General features: G+C 31.5%; 1 protein-coding gene across 1 annotated transcript; it reads right to left on the minus strand.

The window, feature by feature from the left end:
* Nucleotides 1-270: 270 nt before the first annotated feature.
* On the minus strand, nucleotides 271-6,695 carry LOC111988167 (phosphatidylinositol:ceramide inositolphosphotransferase 1). Its single transcript, XM_024019937.2, has 12 exons — nucleotides 6,103-6,695; nucleotides 5,911-6,000; nucleotides 5,109-5,195; nucleotides 4,926-4,994; nucleotides 3,921-4,001; nucleotides 1,969-2,040; nucleotides 1,792-1,852; nucleotides 1,600-1,702; nucleotides 1,297-1,392; nucleotides 1,147-1,193; nucleotides 940-1,064; nucleotides 271-663 (listed from the first exon to the last, which is right to left on the minus strand). Exons 1-12 carry the CDS (start codon nucleotides 6,133-6,135, stop codon nucleotides 583-585), a joined length of 945 nt encoding a protein of 314 aa, XP_023875705.2. The 5' UTR covers nucleotides 6,136-6,695; the 3' UTR covers nucleotides 271-582.
* Between the last annotated feature and the right edge of the window lie 8,625 nt (nucleotides 6,696-15,320).

Genomic DNA, 15,320 nt, shown 5'->3' on the forward strand with positions numbered 1-15,320 from the left:
TTATGACAAGCTTTATTATGAATTTAATTAGTAAAATTTACTGTAAATATGAAATGATGAACCAAAATGCCACCATACTCTGAGAACACTTAATAATTTTTCACATTAAATCGCTCTAATTTGGACAGAGATGGAGGGTCCAAACCCTTGAGAAGGGTATAAACCAAATAATTAATCATGACAATGATCTCTTTGCATTGCAAAACGAATTAAATAGTAAAAGTAAAAATGAGTGATTTATCAGCAGAGCACAAGGGAACAAAATTAGAATGACAGAAAATTAAATATATTAATAGGAAACATGGAAAATTCGAAGGTACAAGCTGATGCTGATAGAAAATTTTTAACCATGACATAAAAGAAGGTACAAGCTGATGCTGATATTAAATTATGTTTACCATGACATTAAAGGAGCAGGACCGCAAAATTTAATTAAGCATAAGCCAAATTCCATTTCCACTTGAACAAATTAGGTTACCGGTAACACAGGAACGACAACCCACCATACAATCCACTCAACCCTCTAAAATGCATGAAGATCTAACCAGCAATCATTGTTGCAGCAGCATCAGCTTCTATTATCTATACACCATTCATTGCACTGTCAGGATGGCCTGTGTTGCCTTCTTCCAGATTCTTGCCGTTGACTTGAGTTCTCTGCCTCTGGAAACAATGTAATGCTTATCTAAGTCACAGCTTAACACAAACATGTTTCAATTATGATAAATTTTTTTATTTTTTTATTTTTTTATCGGTGATTACAAGCCCGATGGGTATTGAACCCACAACCTTAACCTTAACCTCAACCTTACTCTTACGAGAAGAGGAGTTGCCATTTGAGGTTAGAGGTAATTGGCTTCAATTGTGATAACATAAAAAATAAAAATAAAAATAAAATAAAATTAATTAAATTAATAAAAAAAATTTGATTCACTATACCCAATCTGTAGGGTCTCCTGAGTTCCCATTCAACAGCTTGTGATTCTCCTCTTTGTTCCTGCTATCCTTGTCTTTAGAAGTCAAGGGTAACAATAATGATGCTCCACTTGTCCGATCAGGCATTTCTGCAGTAACAACACAAGTCAATGAAACTGCCCAAAGACTGTCAACCAAGAATTTTAGTAATAACAGTGGCAGATTCCAAACCTGGCAATTTCTTGTCTATAAAGAACACAACCAAATTAACGGTATACCTGCAGGGGAATCATAAAGAGAACTGTGAACAAAATGTAAAATTTTCATAATATTTTTTATTCAGAAATAGTAGAAGTTTATAAAGAGGAAAGAAGACCATACCATGCAACAACAACATCAACCGTGTAATGTTTGCGGGATGCTACGATCAAGAAACTCTGGATCACAGCAAGTAACCAAGCAAACTGTTTTATAAACCTGCAATGATGCATAATAAAAATTTAAGATCAGTTGGAACCACATATCATCAAGATAGCATTTGGCCAGGCAGCATTGTGATATTAGATTCAAACAAGTCAAACAAAACTAAAAACAGCAGTCACAATCTCTACCCAGAGAGTCAGAGACAATCAGCTAGCTTAGAAGTCAAACTGGGTTCATCAATATTTATAAGACGAACTTTACCTTCGCGTGCCATATTTCTGGTATGTGCGCACAAAGACTAGAGTAAAAATCATGTGTGATGAAAAAATCAAATCACCACAACCATACACTATCCCCCGAGGAACTGCATATTCAATAAACAAAAATGAGCATAAATACTCACTATTTCCTAGCATTAAGGCAAAGCACTTCAGTAGTACAAGAGTCACTCACAATTAATCAATAGGACTTCAAGTGCACTATCAGGATGAGGCAATGTGGCAAGTTCTGAACCCTTCATAATGCAGCAAGAGGTTATTTACTACTAGCAGGGAAAAGACAAAAATGACTAAACAATTTTCAAAATGAGCCCTTCGATTCAGAGCAACTAATGGTACAAAAAGAGCCTACCTCACGACAATGATAGTTTGGACCAGGAAGTTGGGTAGAATAGAATGTGAAGATCCGTAGAAATTGAGAAGCCTGTGCAACAAATAAATACACAAACCAACCATCAGAAGACATTCGAGCATCACTTTCATACATTATATCTTCTCAAGAGGATTAATAAACCCAAGAATTGACTAATCCATCACCATCCCACCCCTGCTACCACCACAAGGAAAAAATGCACACACACACACACACTTTTTTTTTTTTTTTTTTTTTTCAGATAATAAATTAAGCCTGAGATCATCAAAGCAGGATTTTTCCTTTAGTTAGCATTCTTTGCTCATTAAAAAAAATTGGTTCAACGCAGTCACATCACAATTTATATAACGTATCATTTGGCTAACCAAGCATGGATTTAGCATTACTCAAATGCAAATGTGCATCATAATATCAATTAATGTTGCTGAAAGTACAAATATCAACAGATAAGAAAAAGGCTAAAAAATGGTCTGCTTCTAAAATTGATAATCAATATTCATTATTTTTTAAAGATAATGATCATTAATCATCAAATTGATAAAATAATAATGGGGTTGATCAATTATGTAATGATGTACTCCACATAAATACCTACCAAAAACTCTCTTGCCAAACAACTCACATTACTGACTGGTAGGAGGTCATCCATAAAAATTCAAACTATCAAAGGATTAGCCTACATGGAAATTACAAGTCTCTAGTATTATTGATGTGGGGCCCGTGGGCCTGACAGCCATAGCCCATCGCGTAGTAGGCCCAAGGCCAGCGCTGAGGAGGACTGACCAGCCAAGGCTAAGTCAGACAAAGCCCCTTTTTGACCCACGCCGAGGACCTCTCCGTCCTCGGCATACTAGGGATAATTTTTGGGAGGGGACAAGTCCAGAGCAAACTGTCACATTCGCACTTAATGCATTCACCTAACCCCTCTGGTCGCATTAATGGGGATATAACCCCTTAGCAGGGCAACGTTGATCAGAGTGAACCACTTGAGTACTGATAAGGCCTCTGATGGGACGGATGGCCAGAAAGGAGGCGAATGGGTGATCAACAGATGGAAGAAAGGGATAGGAAGATGAAGACTATATAAGAAAAGCAAGTAAAGTAAAAAAGGGGGGGGGAAGAAAGAGAAGAAAAGGGGCTCCTCGGCCACGGGCCGAGGAGCATTCTCCCCGTTGTAAATTAATTCTAAGTATTTCTTAGTAAAAGAGAGTTCATGCTTGGTGAACGACGGCCAGCGTCTAAATCTTTAACCCACTCTCTACAAATTTATTGTTTGGGCTTGTTGGGCTGAAAACCCATTAATATTCAGGGTCAAATCCAAATTGAATCCCTACAATTGAAATGCTTTCTTCTTAACAATTTGGATATTGCAAATTTTGAAATTCTATCAATTACCACCTCACTTCTATTTCCTTAGTGAATAAGGTGAAATCTATACATAGGAGAACCAACTTTCTCCACCTAATATTACAGAAATGAGAAAACTCAATGGATTGATCCAATATTCAATCAACTCGTCACTATCTCTCAAAGATAGAGGTGGCAAACCAAAAAATAAATAAACATCCAGCAAACATAGGAGATTACACAAGCATAAGAACTGAGCTATAATTCTGGTTCAAGTGCTTACATAGAATGATGCATGGGATTGACTCACTAATTTTTTTTTCAATAATAAAAAAGGGCAAACTCAAGAGCCAATGAAATGTTGATAATTTTTCAATAATTTTTTTTTCTTATATAAAAAAGATGATTTACAAATGTAAAATTTAATTAATAATGTCCCAAATTGTCATGCAACTACAAATAACAAGATTATCTTATCAATGCTAAAAATCTAATTTGACCTTTCCTCATATAACACAATGATCCCACATTACCATCAAAATATAGACAACACAAAAGAATAAATTAATATAACTGCCACTTACAACTAAAAATGCTAGAACCCTGCACCAAACTAAAACTGTATAGATCCTTTTGCTCTTCAAAATAAACGGATGGAAAGTCCACTGCAATAGAACATTCACATTATTAGGATTTCTTTTTTTCTTTTTTTGGAAAACTTAGTAAAAGTGATACTGCACAATTGAAACTGAAAGGGAAATAAACCTTAGTGAAAGAAGATATGGCATACTTAAGAAACGGGTAGCAACAATAGGAAATTATTTAACAATCAGTTAAGTTATAAGCAGCCCAAACAGTAAATTAATTAGACAAAATTCCAGGAAAAATTTAAAGCATTTAACAACTATATAATGGGAACCACTAGAAATGACAGATTACATGCATGACTAAAACAATAATATCAGAATCATAACATGAGGTGCTTCTTATCCTAGCTTTCAGAATCAACTCAAAAAGAATATTATGGCAGAAGAGCCCCCTTTATAGAATCAAACATATAATCAAATCATATCCAAAAGCATTTTATATAAACAATTCAAAGGAATCTTTTAAAAACCTGAGAGAAAGAACTACGCTTCTTAAGAATAACATAGCATGCCTGTACACTGTAAGAATGTGATGAAGGGTGAGGTCATGGGTTCAAATAACTTATTGGGTGCATGTATAATTTACAAATAAATAGTGCACATTCCTAATAAACTGATTTGCCTGGATTTATAGAACAAAGAAGTCAACAGGAAAATCAATAGTCTCCTGGAGGCAATAAGAAAGGCATATTGTACATTTACACGCAGGAGGTATGCGAATTACTTATCAAAAAAATAGTAAGCAATGATTTTAAATGTAAAAAAATTAGCATGTTGTCTTCCATTAATCCTAATTCCAGATGCAACAAAGTAATAACATAATTCAATAGAAACAATTTCAACACTCTAGAATGCAGCTCTTCAAACAGGAAAAGAACAGTTAAAAATGCAGCCATACAAAGAAATATAACCAAGATAGCAAAGACAACAACAAAGCCTTACCAAGAAAAAAGATATAAAAATGAGGGTGAATAAAGTCTCACTGATATAAGCTTTGTCTTTCCCAAGCTCCTATTTTCACATAAAGATTAAAAATAAGAAAAGAAATCTACAATAAGAATTACATTACACAAACAGGGAAGAAAAAAAAAAAAAAAAAAAAAAAGCGAACAAATTGATACATACCGGAAGAAGAAGAAACCCAACATCCTGAAGTAATGGCCCTGGCCGATGTAGATAATGAACTCCTCGAGCAGCTAGACCATGTATGTACTGTAGAAAGAAGTATACGTCACTTATTAGGCATATATAAGAGAACAAAACAGCATAACAATGAGAACAAAAAGAACCACACAAAAACAAAACTTTGAGGAAGGTTGGAGAAATCAAGGACTTGGGTTTTCTCGAACATACATTCAACTTAGTTGCTATAAAGAAATTTATCAAAAAAAAAAAAAGTTGCTATAAAGAGTACCATATTCAAACACTGACAATTAAGCGCACCCAAATGAAGAAAAAAAAATTAAATTAATTAAGACACCAAGGCCATTTACCAGATAGGAATTTACCTTGCACTAAAAAGAGCATAGATCATCTTTAATAATTATCAACCAAAAAAAATAAAAATAAAAATGTAACAAACCATAAGGTCCATAACCTTTTACCGGTTCTTTCACATCCTTTATTGTCTTTATAGAGAACAAGGAGGACATGATCCATCCTCTCAACACTAAAATACAAACAAACACAAATGCAACTTTAATGTTCATTCCCAAACAAATCCAAGCAAGCCTATCTGAAATAAACCCCAAAACATGACCACAAGCTCACTAGTCACTATTCTCCTCGTACAAGTGTGAAAAAGGAGTTCAAGTTTAAATCCTCCAACCCCAACAAAGAAAAAAAAAAAAAAGCTAATTTAAACAATTATAGCAAAATAGAAATTGAATTCATAAAATTATGGAGCAAAGGATCAAAATAGTTGAACCTGAAAAATAAGACCGGCGAGAAGGTATTTCCAGTTCTCGGAAAGAAGGGTGATCTCTGCTGTTACCTCTGCACAAACTCTTTTCCACAGCTTCTCATCCATAACAGTAACAAAACCCAGATCAATCAATTAATTAATTTTTTTTAAAAAAAATAGTACAAAACAAAGAGGGTAACGAGAGAACCAACCAACCTTTGAAGCCTCGCGACCAATGTAAAGCGTCATCGTATTTGTGTGTAACAACTACTTCCATATTACTTCACGACCAAACCAACGAGGTCAACATCATTCATCACCCGAAAATCAAACAATAAAAACTTCTTCAATTACAGTCTCTCGTTAAATCACGCTTATATCAAGTATCAACCTTAAACAACTTCCACCGAAAACCCCAAAAAATTAAAAATAATTTTATTTAATTTTCCTCTCTTCTTTTCCTTCTTAGAAAATCAAAATCGAAATCCGCCAAAACGCAGCCTTTGGATGGTATGGTGAACCAGATCCTCAAAGATTGGAGATCTGATTTTAGAAAGGGAGAAGATCACAAAGTCGACGCAAAAAAAAAAACGATGAGAGAGTTTTTTAGTGGCAGAGGGGTTAGACTTAATAGAGCGAGGTGTTATTTTGATAATCGATAATTGAATATATATAAAAGTGAAATAAAAAAGAGACCCTCTCTCTCTGTGATTCTGATTCCTGCTTCTCTTTGGTCTCTCTCTCTCTCTCTCTCTCTCTACTCCTGGGGCACGCGAGTTGTACACGGAGGACAGTTGAGAGAAGAGAACTGAAAAGGGGGGGCTTTTTATCTTTGTTTTTGGTTTTTTTTTTTTTTTTTTTTTTCAACAGTTGGAATTGGAAACAAATGAAAAGCCATCTTGTCTCTCTCCTCTATTGCTGCGAAAGTGACAGAGAAAATTACTGCCCGTTGTTTATAAGTTATAACCGAAAAAGGAAGAGCTATTATAATATTTTTATAATACTTTTGTAATAAATAATAAGTTATAAATTATTATTAATTTAAATTTAAATTTATAATTTAAATTTTTTTACTCGTAATAACTAATAATAAATTGTTACTTAAAATTTATTGTAAAAAATATTATAAATATAATATTTCTTATTTTAAAAATAAAAAAGTGGATATTCATCACAAAATCTTACAATATTTAGCGGTATTCTTTTTGTTAGGAGTTCTATGAATACCATAAATTTTCATAATAGTTGAGGTTTTTTTTTTTTTTTGTTTAAGAAATCATAATAGTTGAGGTGTCGGTTTATTATAGGTTGAAATTACATCCAAACTCATCCTAACTTTGAAAAATATATATATATATATATTATGATAATATTGTGAGTTTTTTTTAATAGAATTGTGAGTTTTTTTATTATTATAGAAATGCCTATATTTGTTGTAGATTTAAATTAAAACAGTAATAACTTACCACTTATAATTTGTTGTAAAAATATTAAGGACGTATCACTCTTTTCTTTTTTTCATCCCTAAATTTTTTCTTTTTAGAGTTTTAGTGTATCCTACTGTAATTTTATTTTAACTAGTTTTACATTTCTTCTTTTTTGTAAAACTTTTTATGAAATTTTGTGGTTTTTCTATATAAGAACTCATTGTTAAATAACAAATTCGTAATTCTCGGAGATGAAATATTGATACTACTTTATTAAAAAGTTATCATCAGAAGCAGACATTATAAACTGAAACTTTCTAAAAATAAATTTTAATTAAGAATTAAGAAAACGAGATAAAAGCAGATATTCTCTCTCGAATATATTTGCTTGTTTAAACTCGAGAGATAAATTATAGAGATTAAAGAGGACGGCAATACTTTATTATGGGCTATTTTTAATTTTTACCCAATGAACACCGAGTCTCCTATAAGTCCCAACTCCTAAACAACAAAACAATTTACCCGTGAGTGATTTTTGATCTTTTGTGACTTTGTGTTTTCCCTTTTTTTTTTAATGATTTTTATGAGATCAAGGTTTGACCCGTTATGGGGAAAAGTATAATATATGAAAGCAATATTATTTTTTGATTAAATATATAAGACTTTTTTTGTTTTTGTTTTTAATAAACCGATGAATCATTAAGGTATTTACGTAAAAGGGTGTGGCCGACTTGCCGTGGCCTGTGCCGTACCCATCAAGACCGACTCTCTCCCTCGTCCGACGTTCAAATTTGAAAGTTTTTTTTTTTTTTTTTTTAAGAAAAAGATTTTTTTTTTCTTTTTCATTTTTTGAAAAAGATAGAAAGAGTGGAAACTGAAAAAAAGAGAGGGAAAGCTTAGCTGGATCATTGGATACATGGAATGGAACAAAAATGAGCATATGCACAAATGACAAAACCTCGAGTATCACAGGTAATCATCAGAGGAACATGTCCACGTGGGCATCATTCGCAAAGCCAGGTAATTGGATTGATGGGTTAAAACTTAAAACTATGGCTCCGTTTAGTGTATGTATTTAAAAATTGAAAATTATTGTTTGAAAATATTTATAGAAATACGTGTGAGTAAAAAAGTGCATTGAAATGTGTGAAATGTTGTTTAAAAACTAAAAATGATTGTTTGAAAACTATTACCAAACACCTCCTATATAACTCATCTGCATGCTCTCCTCATTCGGCATGTCTGTCCACACTCCAGAATGTTCTTAGCAGTAGTCCAGTCTAGTCCGTTTGTTCTCTTCTTTTATTTATTTTTTATACTTCGATAATTACGTTAAGAGAAATAATTTTTTTTTAAATGTTAAAAAGTGTTAACAAATTCTTGAAATTCTTAATTTTTACTTAATTAATGTAATTCATACTTCTTTTTTTTCAATGAGCTTGGAAGAGTGACCTCTGGAAAACTTGATGTTTATTAATCAATTTTGTTCGATCATGGTTACCAAAATTATGTCTTTTGTCTCGAATTTAGCATGAGCTACCAAAAAAATAAAAATAAAAATAAAAAACTACGGGACTACCTAAACTCCTAAAGAACACAAGATATCTTTGCACTAAACAATTAAATGAATAAAAATGTCTTTGAAGTTCGAACTTAACATAGAAGTCTAATCGGCAAAGACTCAAAAAAAAAAAAAAAAAAAAAAAAAAAAAAAAGTCTAACCGGCCAAGGTCCTCATAAAACCAAAAAACAAAAACAAGTTACTCAGAGTCATAATAAAGTTTTACAAACCTATTAAAAAATTTGAAAAAAAAAAATTTCTTTCAAATCAATTTGGAATAATCTCTTCTAACCAATTAAGTGGCAATTCATAAAATTATCCATATATTATTTAAATTAGCTTGTAATCTCATGCATATGCATATGCATATACTTTAAAGATACATAGTATAATTCTTACGTATATAATTTAAATATTATTGATAGTCATTCTTATAGTTTTTTTAACTCTTTAAAAAGCCTTGTAAGAATATTATTAGGCGGAAAATGTAAATTATCCATTTTTTAAATATTTTAATGTTCATTAACTAGAGTCTTTGATTTTTATACACAATAACTCACTTGAATAGATATTTATAATATGGTCCCACATTTGATTCTAAAATTAAGAAATAAGACTCTCTCTAAATATAAATATGGTAGGACACATTGTGCAAAATTGGACTTCAATTGTAGAATTTAATTGGATTTTCTTTAATTTTTACCTATTAATATATATATATATATATATGTGTGTGTGTGTGTGTGTGTGTGTGTGTAGAATGACTTATAAAATTTGAATTATTTTTAGTTATACAAAATAAATGGCTCATAAATATAAAATCATTCAAAATCTCTCTCTTCTAATTTATATATAGTGTTAAATATATGATTATTATTTTTATGATTTATTTATATTGGACTCCTCATTTTCTACACTAAATTAACTCATTTGCACAAAAAAAAAAAAATTTCGATTAGATGGGACATATGACGTAAAATTAAGTTCTAATTGAAATCTAACTTTTACATTAAATTAATTCACTTGGCACAAAAATTAAAAAAACTTAGATTACTTTAGACACTGGCATAAAATTAGACTCTAATTGAATTCCAATTTGAAATCTAATTGGATTTTCTCTCAGCTTTACGCCTTTACCTATTATTATTATTATTATTATTATTATATAGATACATAGATAAGTTATATGACTCATTAAATAGATTGTATGACTAATAATATACATAAATGATTTGTTCAATCACCGTGTAATAGATTGAATGAATTTTTTTCTAAACCAGTTTTTAGGTAAACTCTTTCACTAAAATTTAAATAAAAAAGTGATGAACCTTTTTTTTTTTTTCCATATTCCTTTCCTTTGAATGATGAGTTGGTTGATTCCCATCAATTCTAAAAGAAAATGTGAAAGTATATTTCATACTATCTAGCAGGTGTGAAATTATTCAATGCATAAGGTATATTACATCTTTTTTTTTTCTTTTTTTTGATAACGGTATATTACATCTTTAGGTGTTAAGAATATTACACATAATTGATTTTTATTAATCACCACATATTAGATTAATGGAATTTTCCTCAAAACCGGTTTTAGGTTAAACTTTTTCCCTACAATTTGAACCAATGACAGGACTTTCCAAAAAAATAACAAAAGATTGAATCAAAAAGTGACGAACTTCATTATATTTATTTTTCCTTTCACTTGAAGGATGAGTTGGTTGATTCTTATCAATTAATGTAAAAATATATTTTATACCATCCAGTAGGTGTGGAATTTTTTAATGCATAAAATTTATTACTGTAAACAGCCCATTCTGTAACTTACATTTAACCGACATCGAGGATAAAATGGTCATTTTATACCAAGGGCATAATTGTAATTTGACCATTGGATCTTTAAATTTGTGGTACAAAATAAATCTTGAAGTACTAATGATCACAATGATATGTCATGGGCATCAATTGAACTACCAATCAAAGTTATCATCAAAACAATTTTCAATAGTTGTGATGCATCCATGTAACTGAGTCTCGATCACGTTTGAAGACACTCTATTCCCTCTAGAGAGATAGATAAAAGGAAACAAAGGGAAGCCATTAAGTGGTCATTGTTCCTACTTTGGTTATGGCTTAGTACTTACTTGCTTTTTTTTTTTTCAATTTTTTGTATGACAATTGCATGCAACATCACTTTCATATAAGATGAGCCTCAAAAATTTAAAACCCACCGCAATATGAAAATAATATTGTATGGTATCATTACACAAAATAATAAATAAATTTTTAGCCAAATTTTGACCATTCATTTTTATTAATAAACCTAAAAAATGAAAAATAAAAATTGTCCACTACTTACCCAAAAAGGAAATAAAATATATTGGTCCCCTGTTTGACCTTTCATTAGAGATCCGAACTAAAGTAAATTAAATCTTTTCAATGTCAAAGTCCATTTCTGAATCTGTTGTGTGATTTGTCATTTGAGACCCTCCTCTTACTTTCTTGGTTGCTTTGGAAGCTGATATTTGAGGATCTGTTGTGTCTAGGCATTTGTTCTATGTAGCTGTGTTTTCCTGATCCGTATGCTTTCTCTTAAAGCTTTCCCGCTGCCATCTTGCTGGCTTGTACAGTTGTACTCTTTCTTTCTTTGAATAAAAATTCCTAACTTGTTCTCAAAGAAGAAGAAAAAAAAAGGTCTAAACTCCAAAACCAAATATATTGCTGAAAAATTGTAAAAGAACAACATGACAGTGGCAGCGGTAAGTCCCTTTGGATTGAGGGGAAAAAAGTCCCTTTGGATTGAGACTTTAAGATACATTGAGCAAAATATATATTTGCTCAAAATTTTGTTTGTTTGTTTGTTTATGATTATAAAAGCGGTGCATTTCATTTGACTCCCCACACTCAAATCGCATTACACATTTACAGTACACTTCAATGGAATGAGAGTTTTTTTTATTGCTTTTTTTTTTTGGTTAAGATTTAAGGATTTAATTTGTCATACCTTTAAAATGAAAGGTTTAAAAATGTAATTTTCACATATTTATTAAAAGGGGTTGTTGTGAATAAGGTGATTATTTAAACCTGAAATATTGGAGGGTCTACCGACTCAAGCCAGTCCAAACTTTGATCAATGGGTTTAATTTGTTTGTTGCATCAGTCTCCTTTTTGCAGTGGCATCAAACTATCCTAGCCTGCTTAGCGTGACCTTATTTGGACCACAGAAGAAATGCCTGTAATTTGCAAAATCCACCATCACCATGCCTTGTCAATTTAATTCCAAAGTAAATTTCAGTATGTACTCTGGGAATCTAACTGGCTATGAGATTTTATTAAGATATACCAGGGTCCCCCACTGGGCACAGACCGTTGAGATTCCCTGCTCCCTTGACAAATTCAATTTGAGTGTATTATTATTAGCGTTTGGCTTAGGTCCAGTGTTCAATAATACTGGATCCGTTGAGATGATGTCATATGTCCACTTTTAGACACGTGTTACAATTTGACTAGATCCAGTGCACTAGATGCACTGGACCTAAACTAAGTCCTTATTATTATTATTTTAGTACACTAAACCTAAACCAAGTCATTATTATTATCATTTTAGTTTCATCAACGATTCCTTCACTTTTGTATTGGAATTGGACATGTTTTTATTGGAACTTGTAATGAAATGAAAATTCAGTAGCTCATATAGGGCTTTCCTTTCAAATTTGAACAATTCCAAACCTTTTTTTTTTTTTTGTTTGATAGTTTGATATGAGGTCTAGAAAATAATTCTTGACTTCTTGTACAAATTCAAAGAAAGGAAGTACGGAGTATGCCACATCTCAAGCAAGCTTGAAAAAAAATATCTAAAATTGTTGACTTGTATGCTCCGCCAACCAAACAAATCTAAGAACTTCATTGAAATCTGCATCTTCTAGAGGGCCTGGTTCAAACTTCAAACTTCAAATATGGTTTAGATTCTTGTCTATACTAAAGACCGTTGTTTGGTAGGTTAAGATTGTAAGTTGAATGGTTCTCGTGAGAAGCAGGGTATTGAATTGTGCAAATTGTGAAATTCAATAATTAACAACTTTTCTCCGTCTCGGTCAAATTCGCAGACTTCTGAGACTTGGAATTTTTTTTGGGGCCATGATGATCAATTTCAATGGCTATTGGATTGAACTCTCATTTTTCAAACAAGGTTTAGAATAATAGCAGTCACATTAGTTCATGAAAATTTTTTGTTTATGTTAACATAATAATCTACTTTTATATAATTTTCAAAACACCTCACGTCATATTATATATTTTGTACTATATTTCGTTAAAAAAATCAAAATTTCATAATTTTTTAATTGTTTATTTTTCTTTATACACAACAACTATCATTTACTATTTTCCTTCATTTTTAGAAGATGTAAACAAAATTAAATGCAAAATAAATAGTATTAAGGTAAATTTAGCAACAATTTTTCATGATATAATGTGAGTTGATTTAAGATTTAATTGGCTAAAATGTTGTCAATTTTTTTTAATAATCCAAACACTTATGCCAAAAGGGCTTTGAGTTGAGTTGAGACGTCAAACGTGGATACCTGAGGTCCTGAACAAGCCGCGTGAATATTGAAACCAATAGCGACTCCACCAAATTTGACCACGTAAGAAATTGACTTCCAAGGACCTATGATAATAGAAAGGTACCTATTCCACCTCATAAAAAAATTAAAAAAATGGTACCTATTCGAATGTGCTATGAAAATAGAAACAAATAAAAGGAAAAAAACAAGAGGGAAAGGTATTAGTCAAAATTAAACGAATAATATTCTTTTTCTTTTTTTTCTTTTTTGGATAAGAAAACGAATAATATTCTACTAGTTGGAAATGGTGGTGGAGCCGTGGAATTTGCTATGTAGCATAAGAAGACGGAGCATTTGAGGAGAAACGTGACGAGGAAAGTGCAAAATGGGAGACATTGGTTGTAAAGGTACCTTCCAATCTCAGATAGTGTTCTGTACAGCCCCCCCCCCCCCCCCCCCCCAAACAAAAAAAGAAAAAAAAGAAAAAAAAACTTAAAACGTGTTGGAAATACAATTAAGAAAATTGTGATTGTACTTGTCCACGAAGTTTCTTTGAAGGTCGAGTCTTTGTTTGAACTTTTGGTGAGAGACCAATCTATAACTTCTTGTACTCAGAACAATAATTGATAAATACATAATCTTGTACTCAGAAAATGATGATATGTTTTGCTTTTCTGAATCTTAACTTGTTGTACTCAGAACAATAATTGATAAATACATAATCTTGATAATGTTTTAAAGTAATTTCATAACATGAGAATAATTTATTGTCAATTCAAAAGCTTTTAAATGGCAGAGTTAAGGCATTGATCATGTCACTATCTTGAAACAATACACACTATTTATGAGATTTCTGGTGTAATAGACTAACAATATTGTGCGTGCTGCCCTCAAGAAACAACAACCTAGCAACTTTTGCTAGTTATCCTTACAAGCCTACACCACATGTACTATAGGATGCTCTAAATAATACTTTTCTTTTACCCAGAAATATAGTATATACATGAATATATTATTTTCATGAAACTAGAATTTTAACTTAGCAAATATGTAGGGAGTTTTCTTTTTACATGAAAATGGTGCCCATAAGAAAATTGATGGGGTATTTGGTACATGCACTTAAACAACAGGTATCAGTTTTTAAACAATATTACATGTATTTTCACACTCTTTTTCACTCACACGTATTTGCAAAAAATACAAATAATGTTCCTAGAACAACATTACCAAACGAGCCCTAATGCATATGGCCAGACATGTTGGCTGCATATATAGACTAAAGAATCCAACTTAAAATTCATGAGTAATGGGAATTAATATTAGAAAAAACTTTCTTCCTATTTTTGTTTAACTAACTAACTCCAGAGAAAGTAGCGTAAAAGATTAGCAACCTTAAGCATTAAGCATCCGGGAATGCAAAAAAAGTCTCTATTTAACATCCTAAAAAAATCTACTTTATTTATTTTACCATTCCATTTTACAACTCACCCAACATTCTAATTTCTATTTTTACAAACAACTTATTAAAATCATATAAACTACAACATTAAATAATATTAAGAGTGAGAGAGAAAGAGAAGAGTGAGTTTTTTATTTATTAAATGGAGAGAGAGAGAGAGAGAGAGAGAGAGAGAGAGAGAGAGAGAGAGAGAACTAATTTTTTGAATAAAATATATTATTTATCATTTAGCAACTACCTATAGTGAATTAGTATTTGTAGGGACTCAATTTGAATTGAGTGTTGGGTTTTCAGCCCAACAAGCCCAAACAATACATTTATAGAGAGTGGGCTGACAGGCTTAGGTGCTGGCCGTTGATCACCATGCCCAAACTTATCTTTAAAAATGGCTAAGTATTTTCTTACAAATGAGGGAATGCTCCTCGGCC

This window comes from Quercus suber, unplaced genomic scaffold (assembly GCF_002906115.3).
Source record: "Quercus suber isolate HL8 unplaced genomic scaffold, Cork oak 2.0 scaffold_113, whole genome shotgun sequence".
NCBI lineage: Eukaryota > Viridiplantae > Streptophyta > Magnoliopsida > Fagales > Fagaceae > Quercus > Quercus suber.

Bases quoted from the DNA above. Each gene is read 5' to 3' on its own strand.
- LOC111988167 (XM_024019937.2), bottom strand. From the start codon at position 6,135: ATGACGCTTTACATTGGTCGCGAGGCTTCAAAG. The intron at 6,001-6,102 runs GTTGGTTGGTTC...ATGGATGAGAAG, and splicing joins TTGGTCGCGAGGCTTCAAAG to CTGTGGAAAAGAGTTTGTGC. The intron at 1,065-1,146 runs GTTTGGAATCTG...TTGTTACTGCAG, and splicing joins TATAGACAAGAAATTGCCAG to AAATGCCTGATCGGACAAGT.